Here is a 10,795-nt window from a genome sequence, read left to right on the forward strand (position 1 = left end):
TTAAATTTACTGTGATTAGTGTAAGAGGTCTGTTCAAAAAATTCCGGAATTATGTCAACAACATTTTTCTACGCTCACCTTTTATTTATTGTGCATGGTCTCCTTCCAAATACTATCCTTTACAACTGATACACCGTTCCCACCAGGGTTTCCACTTTCGGAAGCAGTCCTGGTACGCCTCTTGCTGGATCGTGAGAAGTGCCGTCCGCGAATTTTCTTTCATCTTGTCTATCGTTGCTAATCTTCGTCCTTTCAAAGGGGTTTTCAACTTTGGAAGTAAATAATGTCGGCAGGGGCCAGGTCTGGTGAGTACGGAGGATGAGACAGCATAGTGATTTCGTTTTTTATACAATAGTCACTCACGATCAGGGATGAATGTGCGGGTGCGTTGTCGTAATGCACGGGAGATGAATTATCTCGCCACATTTCAAGCCATTCCCTTTTCACATTTCCTCGCAGGCGTCGCAACACTTCTCCATAGTATCATCGATTAACAGTTTGTCCCTGTGGCGCGAATTCATTATGAACTAATCCTTCAGAGTCAAAGAAAACTGTCAGGGTTTTGCCATTGGATCTGACTTGACGAATTTTTTTTGGTCTTGGATAACCGAGTACGGCTTAAGCACTCATAACCCCTAACTTCCCTCATCATTTGGTATGTCTCTGTAAAGGTTTCCTTGAATTTCACGCAGACACGTTGCTCCTCTAACTCTGCCATCTGGAAATTTGCAAACTGTGCGACATAACTCATTACAGCACTGACAGGCATACAACAACGAAACTTCCGGCAGTTACACATTAAACGCAGGCGTGTGCAGCGATGCCAACCGCATTTCGCTCCAACACACAACTGGAGCGAAACTACAAATGTTCGGAATTTTTTGAACAGACCTCTTTTGCAGAAATTTGCTGAATATTAGTTGTAGACATTTTAATTTTGAAGAGAAATCTTTTCGTTATATTCATCAGCCAGTTCACAGCACAGATTAGATCGTTGTGTACGCAAGCAAAGCATTAGTGTATGCAAGCCTACCATTAGTGTATGCACCAGAGTGCTAATTTTAATTTGTGGTATTTGAAGTGGAAATATACAGGGTGGCCCATTGATAGTGACCGAGCCAAATATCTCACGAAATAAGCATCAAAGGAAAAAACTACAAAAAACGAAACTTGGCTAGCTTGAAGGGGGAATCCAAAGGGCGCTATGGTTGGCCCGCTAGATGGCGCTGCCATAGGTCAAACGGATATCAACTGCGTTTTTTTTTAAGTAGGACCCCCCCCATTTTTATTATATATTCCTGTAGTACGTAAAAATATATGAATGTTTTAATTGGACCACTTTTTTCGCTTACCAATTGCGGAAAAGGTCGATATCATGTTGATGTATGGCTATTGTGATCAAAATGCCCAACGGGCGTGTGCTATGTATGCTGCTCGGTATCCTGGACGACATCATCCAAGTGTCCGGACCGTTCGCCGGATAGTTACGTTACTTAAGGAAACAGGAAGTGTTCAGCCACATGTGAAACGTCAACCACGACCTGCAACAAATGATGATGCCCAAGTAGGTGTTTTAGCTGCTGTCGCGGCAAATCCGAACATCTGTAGCAGACAAATTGCGCGAGAATTGGGAAGCTCAAAAACGTCGGAGTTGAGAATGCTACATCAACATCGATTGCACCCGTACCACATTTCTATGCACCAGGAATTGCATGGCGACGACTTTGAACGGCGTGTACAATTCTGCCACTGGGCGCAAGCGAAATTACGGGACGATGACAGATTTTTTGTACGCGTTCTATTTAGCGACGAAGCGTCATTCACCAACAGCGGTAACGTAAACGGGCATTATATGCACTATTGGGCAACGTAAAATCCACGATAGCTGCGGCAAGTGGAACATCAGCGACCTTGGCGGGTTAATGTATGGTGCGGAATTATGGGAGGAACGATAGTTGGCCCCCATTTTATCGTTGGCAATCTAAATGGTGCAGTGTATGCTGATTTCCTACGTAATGTTCTACCGATGTTACTACAAGATGTTGCACTGCATGACAGAATGGCGATGTAGTTCCAACATGTTGCATGTCCGGCACATAGCTCGCGTGCGGTTTAAGCGGTATCGAATAGCATATTTCATGACAGGTGGATTGGTCGTCGAAGCACCGTACCATGGTCCGCACGTTCACCGGATCTGACGTACCCGGATTTCTTTCTGTGTGGAAAGTTGAAGGATATTTGCTATCGTGATCCACTGACAACGCCTGACAAAATGCGTCAGCGCATTGTCAATGCATGTGCGAACGTTACGGAAGGCGAACTATTCGCTGTTGAGAGGAATGTCGTTACACGTATTGCCAAATGCATTGAGTTTGACGGACATCATTTTGAGCATTTATTGCATTAATGTGGTATTTAGAGGTAATCACGATGTAAGAGCATGCGTTCTCAGAAATGATAAGTTCACAAAGGTACATGTACCACATTAAATTAGAAACCCTACCTGTTACCAACTGTTTGTCTAAAATTGTGAGCCATATGTTTGTGACTATTACAGCACTATCTATCACAAAACGAAAAAAGTGGTCCAACTAAAACATTCATATTTCTTTACGTACTACACGAATATGTAATTAAAAATGAGGGTTCCTATTTAAAAAAAAGAAAAACGCTGTTGATATCCGTTTGACCAATGACAGCGCCATCTAGCGGGCCAATCATAGCGCCATCTGGTTTCCTCCTTCAAGCTAGACAAGTTTCGTTCTTTGTAGTTCTTTCGTTAAACGCTTATTTCGTGAGATATTTGGCCCGGTCACGATAAATGGACCACCCTGCATATGTATGTGCATCGAGTGTTAAAAATTTTATTGGAAATAGATGGCATTATTTAAAAATGATTAAAAGATCTGCCCAAGAAGTTGACGAAGTCATCGTTATGAACCAGTCATGCAAGAAAATATTCAGAATTTTTTGGAAGTCGGTAAGGTAAACGCGATTTCTGAGGAAGTCAATAATATCTGTGCAGTATCAAAGGAAGTAGGTGTTGTGGACTGGCAAGACAGCCAATCCACAAAGACGGGTAGCCGAAAGGCACGCGTTTAAGCTCACGCAGGCTGGCGTGAGGTCTGGAACAGGTACAGGAATTTACAGTAGCAAAGAACGTAAGTAACTACTGGAATACTTAACTTTAATTCATAATTGGTGAACATCGGTCTGACGGTACATGTATCACAAGATAAATAGCAGTTGGTAATGGCGCCTTGCTAGGTCGTAGCAAATGACGTAGCAGAAGGCTATGCTAACTATCGTCTCGGCAAATGAGAGCGTAATTTGTCAGTGAACCATCGCTAGCAAAGTCGGCTGTACAACTGGGGCGAGTGCTAGGACGTCTCTCTAGACCTGCCGTGTGGCGGCGCTCGGTCTGCAATCACTGATAGTGGCGACACGCGGGTCCAAAGTATACTAACGGACCGCGGCCGATTTAAAGGCTACCACCTAGCAAGTGTGGTGTCTGGCGGTGACACCACAGTAGGCAATATTCAAAAAAATTTGGAGGAAACATTGGACAAAGTAGTCTTTCTACTGACTTAAATAATAATTTTGATGAGTGGAGCACTTACAGAACAGGAATTGAGTTAGACTCTTGAGGAAAAATTCACATTTTGGAAGGAAAGCTGAGATAAGACAAGGCAATAGGACAGGTTTTCAAACATTATCATGAAGAAAACAGTAGTTACGTAGGTGAATTAATGGCAAGAAAGATCGAAGGTTTCGAAACCAATCCTGAGAGCAACATTAATAAACCCCAGGAACAAGCGCAGCATATAGCATAATCTGCTTGCAGCAGACTCAGTGATGTTGCTTCATAGGTAAACTCGAAAGTTAATGCCGAGCAGAATATTGTCGGGAAAGTTGAGAGTGCCATCGAAGCCATCCAATATAAGTTCGCACATTTGAAAGTCAACGTGAGCAGTAAGGAAAGCCAGTGGACGGTTCAGGAGACCACGTTATCTACCCAACTGAGAGAAATTACAGATTAACCAAGTCCACAGAGTAGAAATGAGACTGTGTTAGTTGCCGCCCTGACCAGAGCATTGACAGAGCATAATTTATCGATGTACCTCTTAGAGGACGAACCGATAGTTCGCGACTTTCATACCAGGGAGGAGAGATGAATATCCATTGGGTTATGATTAAGTACTTCTACGGTGTGCTACAACAAAGTTATAACGATAAACAAAGGGTTGTATTTGTCAGTACATTATGTCTGCAATACAGCGCCACATTGTTGGCTGCCAAAATACGACGATTTCGACAAGGCTTTTCTTGAAAAATGTTTTTCAAAAGATATTCAAGAGAGACTGCGAAAGGAGGCTATGAAATATGAAACTATTAATAGCAGAATAGAAATCTAGGCGACTGCTTTGAAAAATGTTTAAACAAAGTCAATTAGTGTAATCAGGAAATTCTTCGGGTCAATATTTTGTGAATATTAAAAGCAAACTGCTCATCGAAACGAGAGAGGAATTATTCACGATGCCTGAAAACGACTAAGAGACTTTCACAGCATTTGTGATCTCAATGGATTTGCTGGAAGATGACAGCAGAGCTGGTGTGGCAGCAGCATTACTTTCCGACCATAGATGGTGCCACAGACGAACAGCTTTTTAATAAATTCGATTTTTTATTTCATATCAACAAGCAACTTTGTTAATAGAGAAGGTTTTCTTCTTTCAGATCAACAGGTGACAGCTGATAACGGCTGGTGTATTGTAATTGTAACTGTCCAGCATAGTACAATAACAAAGATAGTCAATGTTTTATACTTATACACCACATCAGCAGTCACTGCTATACACTAATAGCGAATGATATTTCTTACTGACTAATAAAAACGGTGTCAAACATTATTTGTAACTTGAGTTGATGAGGCATTTTTGTAGCAGACTTTCAGAATATGTGAATCAAAGGCGTATGACCAAGGATATCCTCAACTGAGATAAAATAGGATACATACGTTTAATGTTATGAAAGTAGATTAAAAATGTTTGGGAGTTTGTCCCTGTTAGACTGTCAGGTAATACTGTGTGTGCTACATCGATTACACTTTAAAAAGCTGCCTACAAGGTTTTTCTTGCAGAGCTGCCGACATTTCAAGGGTCACGGAAAAGGATCCTCTTTCAAGACAAACTACAGGCTATAATGGCCAAGGTTGGTTGGAACATCCCATAGCTCAATACCTTCCGGAACTCCCCAACTTTCTTTTAACAAAAGGATCGACTTGGTCCAGGAAGTGCTGATGATGACATTAGAGAACGCCTTTACTAGAAGCCAAGAAAACGCGATCACAGATCCGCAACTACTGATATCAAGTGATGTCGAGATGGACAAGGAATCCTTCAAGGCAAGGACTCTGTCAGAGGCCAGTAGTAAACGTCTGAACATCGTGATCTGTACACATCTGCTGATGTCATGCATCACTTAAATCTGAGTTCTCTGTATGAAACTGGCACTTAATATCAGCTGTTTTCAGCTACAGTTCTCTCACTAACGCTGCACTTACGTTATTTGACTGTGTTATGTGGGTTTCTCTTAGGATACTTTCAACCTTGCTGTCTTCATTGCTGCTTAAAGACTTGGAGTGGCAACAAACTCTCTGGATAACTTTCATGCTTTGCTTGCCGTGACATCGTAACAATGTGGCACAGACTGGTCTTTTTGTAAACTGTCGCTATTGTGTGGTAGCAATCCAAACTTTGCAATAAAGCTTATTTGCTACGCCATAGTAGGTGTACTAGCGGTGATCTGAAGACAGTTGCCGCACAAATGCTAGTCCAGTACCTTAAGAACTTATTCTCACACTTGCTACTAAGTGAACGTTTTGTCTATAACGACCCGAGCGATAAATGAAATCGACTTTTTGTCAAATGATTGATAGCAGTAACAAACACGTAATTGATTATGTTGTATAATAAACAGTGGAACACGAGTGACAGTCACTCTGGCAATTTGACAACGCAAATTACGCTGTAATTTTTCCTGAGGGCTGTGTGGTATGATCAATAGAATGATATGACTAATGATCTTGAGTGTGAATAATTGATCAAGACGGGCTCTGCTGTCACTTCATTAACAACACTGTGAGTGTATGATTGCGTCCCAGATAACACACGGAAGTCGGCCACATAAGCAATGAAGACACGTTTCATCCAGATGCGTCATATTGTTTCACTGTGTTCTATTTGTTGTCGCGGGTGCAGTACGGCCTGGGGCTTATTTTGTGTACTATTTTGCACTGTGCAGTTCACTCCAGTTTGACTTTCTGAAGAAATCCGACGGTAGATCGTAATTAAGTTGACATCAATATTTGTAAATCGGAACTTATTATTAATTCTTTTCGTGTCAGAAATCAAAATTCAACATTTTTATACAATTATATCTTTATTTTTCCCTGTGAGACCACATTCACTGAAAATCATTACCGTTCTACCAACTTCTGTTACACTGAACTCTTCTTTGATGACTGCTTCCAACTGCTTGTTCCATATAAGTATTCATTGGATTTTGTGATGAGCTCTATCCTTTGATCTGTATAAATCTGCTGAAGAGTTTCTCTTTGAATCCAGAATAGTTCAGTCCATGAAGGGTACTCCTTGTGTCAGATAAACGTTAGACAGATTCAGCAGAATCATATGAATCAGATGACTGTATATTATTTGTAGGGCTTATGGGCACGAAATCTACTATGAGTGGACAACGACTAAGAAACGCTATCAGGTGTCTGTATTTCGTGACACAAGTGTGTGGCCTTGCTCCAGCAGACTTTGACACTGAGATGCTGCAGCTATTCAGTATCACAGTGCCACTAAACAGAACTATAAGCTTCATTGTAAGTGCATTGTGGCTCACGGTAATTGCGTTTGGTGGCTCATATTGCCTTTACACTCAGTCGTGTATAAAAGTTTTTTCACGTACACAGCCAACATTGAACTTCTTAAAGCAGTCACTTCTCTGGTTTAGCTGGTTAGAATCAGCAGCACTATTGATTAATGCCTTAATTACTGGGCACCACTATCTCACTGAAATTGTCAGTAGTTTAAAGCTGGTTGATTCATTGTTGATTCAACACCAAGGCTTAAACTGGAAGAAATTCTATTTCAAAACGCGAGTGTTAGCACTGCTCCTGTTGAGTACAGTTCTGATATCCTTAGCAGGTGTCAGTGTCTGTCAGGTTATCGGACTTTTCCAATACATGCCGAAAGTGATTATCTACTTCTCTTTGGGGACATACTCGCTGCTGTGGCACGTGCAGTTCTTTGGCACCGTGCTGCTGGTTAGAGACCGCATGGGAGCCATCAACACCCTACTGCTGGCAGCTGTGCGGCCGCCACTGGGGTCCGAAGCAGAGCTGGAGGAGCTGGTGACGCAGCCCTCACTGGCCGGGAGGGCGCTGGTGGCGGAGGACGATCTGCTGCGACTGAAGCGCGCCACGCTGGCTCTGCACCGAACTGCCCGGCTCTGCAGGCGGCACTTCGGGCCTGCACTGCTGTTGGCTGTCCTCAGGAGCTTCGCCTCGGTGGTCTCCTTGTCCTACGCAGTCCTGGAGACGGGGAGGCGGTCTCAGATACCCGAGAGGGTGAGGCTGCCGCTGGTGGCTGGTCTCTCCTGCTGGCTGGACCTGTCCCTGAGCCACGCCCTCCTGGCCTGCTGGGTCTGCTCTTCCGCTGCGGAACGCGCCGCCACTGTTGGACTCAGGATGGCCAGGGTTCGCCTGCTGGTACGGTCTTCTGGCTCGTCGGGAGTTCTGCAGCTTCCAGTCGACAGATTGCATTTTTCCGCTGCTGGATTCTTCGACATTGACCTGCCCCTCTTTGTGTCCATTACCACCGCTGCTGTAGCCTACCTTGTAGTTCTTATACAGTTTTCTGCAATGTAAGTAGCATACTTCCGGACATACTTCTACGTTCTCACTACTCTTGAGCAGGGGTCTCCAAACTTTTTAGTCCGCGGGCCACATTGACTCCTCCACGAAGTCGTAAGGGCCAAAATCTACCTAGTGGGATTAAAGCACCCTAGCATTCCATGATCACCGTAATGTAAGGCTAAAGGAAAGATGAAATCGCAAAAATCTAAAGTTGTCGGAATAGCTAGCACTGAAACGAACTACGATTTTTCTTTAATTACATAATTTTAATTGGTGGACGTACCTGACCGAAATTCTGGCATATTTTAGTCTGGCGAATTTCACCGACTAAAAAGTATGTCACTGCACGTTCTTCACGAAAGCGTCCTGCAAAGTTAACGAAATCTCGAAATCATTGTTAGCAACACTATTACTGCAAGACGTAACAGAGGTGGAGTATGTCAACGCATTGTTATTTCAAGCGGCGCAACAATAAGTCTAGTTATGTAGTCTCGTAGCCAGTAGCAGAGCCAATGTCGCGGTGTATTGGTCGCGATAGGCCTCGCAACTCAATTGTTTACAGTGTAGGTACCACCTCAAATATTTGGCGGGCCGGATACCGGGGATGTCCGGCCAGTTAACGCGGGCCGGTTTGCCGGCCCACGTGGGCCGTTTTCGGTCCGCGGGCCGTAGTTTGAAGACCCCTGCTCTAGAGTATTTGCCATCCTCAATAATACAGATGGGTCCAAAAAATGTATCTACTGTTTAAAAGTCCATAACTGGCAAACTAATTGACGGAGTGTGCCCGTGAAACTGGAGTGAGTCACTCAAGTGTTCAGCGAATTTTGAAGACAGCAAAGTGGGAGTGCTACATCCCACGATTGCTACACGCAATGAACGAGGACGACCAAGATCGTCGAATGGAGTACTGCGACTGGTTTACTAACATGGTGCACAATGATGAAAAGTTTGCAGAGATGAGGCACAGTTCAAACTCAATGGTACAATAAGTCGCCACAATTTCATCTACTGGGCCGCTGAAAATCCGAACGTCCATATAGACAAAGCCGTGAATTTCCCAGGAGTAAATGTGTGGTGTGGGTTGTCTTACCAGGGCTTGATTGGGCCATTCTTTGACAGCACAGTTACCAGTGAGGTGTACCTTCAGAAGCTTCGGACACCCATTTTACCTGCCATCCGAGACTTGTAAGGAGATGAAAGAGTTTACTTTCAACAAAAAGACAGTCCACTACCAAAATCGTGTTAGGGCGTATCTCGACGAAAATCTACCAGGAAGATGAATAGGCCATAGAGGTGCTGTGAAATATCCACCAAGTTCCTCAGACCTAGCTCCTCTGGACTTTTACTTGTGGGGAACGCTATGGGACGTCGTTTATCGACAAAATCCACGCACATTGGATGAACTTCGAGAATCTATCGTACATTCATGTGCAAATATCCAACTGAACACGTTTCAGTCAGTAGCTCGTGCTGCAGTTCGGCGGCATCGTTCGTGGTGTGGATGTTAATGGTGACCATTTCGAACACTTACAGTGATATCTTTAATTTGGACTTTAAGTTACACTTTCACCAAAAATGAGACAACTCCGTCAATTAGTTTACAAGTTATGGACTTTTAAACAGTGGATAAATTGTTTTGGACCACTCTGTAGTATTTACATTTATCTTGGTCATTCAGTTGTTATTGTACTTTTCACACTGTACAGTTTGCCACTGAAATGAGCCACTTTACATGAATATTTTATTGGCTTTTTTTTGTACTGAGCAAAATAATTTTTTATCACTAATTTTGAGCTACTATTATATCTTCCATAAGAATTTTACATATGCTGTCGGTCATTCAATTATGTTTTCATTTTGTTCTGAATACAGTAAATCAGTCATTGATCTCATAAAAGTAATTGAAATTGTACTCAATCACATGCACAAATCATATGAGACCACTTCTTATTATTACTAATCATTTCACAAAACAAGAAATTAGTTGCTAATAATCTAATGATGTCACAGAAGTAGAGCAAAGCTAGACAAACGTTCTTTGTAAGAAATGTAGATAACAAAATAAGTATATTGGCAGAAATGTTTCTATCCTGAATGGAAGTGGAGTACTGTGGGGCTGTATGAAGGTTCCACTGTTGCAGAGGAAATAATGATCAGTGAAATTTTAATCTGATCAGCATTTCAACATGTGATCATATTAAAATTAGTTTCTCATTAACTGTCAGGAAATTGGAACTATAATAATGTTTCAGTAGTCACCAAATTGCAGTGTTTCATTTGCTGCCTTTTTTAATACACAATCATGTTACTATTAACTTCATTTCAATGTGTTAAGAGAATGTGTATTGGCAGAAGGGCTTCACTGGCACAAAATGCTTAAAGAAATTGTAATAACTGTCTATATGCTTCAGCATGTGCGATGCAAATAGAAAAAGAACTTGCATGAGTAACTAAATGCTAAATTATCTTTGTTGAAGGAGGGAAAATTCAGCTATACCTTTTTTCCTGCGATAATCTTTTTCCACATCATCGTCACTCATTCCACTGTTTTATTTTATAACTTCATTTTCTTAAAGTTTAATTCTTACAAATTTTTGAAATAATCACATTTACAATCTTCAGATTCACAGTTTAATAATGTTGATATACTTAAAACACTGTGCTCTGTTTTTTCTAAAGAAAAATAAATGTTAGTTTGCAGTAAGTCCCAAAATCACTGTGCATTAGAGACAAGCTGTTGTGCTACTAGACAGGTCTGCAGTGTTAACATAAGATCTATTTCTTTCTAATTAGGTTCACACTCCCCTGCAAAATACAACCTTTGATGGAACTGCTGTTTGCTACACTTAATTTTTACGTATTTCTTGCATA

The 10,795-nt window shown here is 42.0% G+C and overlaps 1 protein-coding gene across 1 annotated transcript; it reads left to right on the top strand.

Moving 5' to 3' along the window:
• The first annotated feature begins 7,252 nt into the window (after positions 1-7,252).
• LOC124608664 (putative gustatory receptor 2a) lies at positions 7,253-7,936 on the top strand. The gene has a single exon (XM_047140008.1). It carries the CDS (start codon positions 7,253-7,255, stop codon positions 7,934-7,936), a length of 684 nt encoding a protein of 227 aa, XP_046995964.1.
• The last annotated feature ends 2,859 nt before the right edge of the window (positions 7,937-10,795 follow it).

This window comes from Schistocerca americana, chromosome 1, assembly GCF_021461395.2.
Source record: "Schistocerca americana isolate TAMUIC-IGC-003095 chromosome 1, iqSchAmer2.1, whole genome shotgun sequence".
NCBI classification, from domain to species: domain Eukaryota; kingdom Metazoa; phylum Arthropoda; class Insecta; order Orthoptera; family Acrididae; genus Schistocerca; species Schistocerca americana.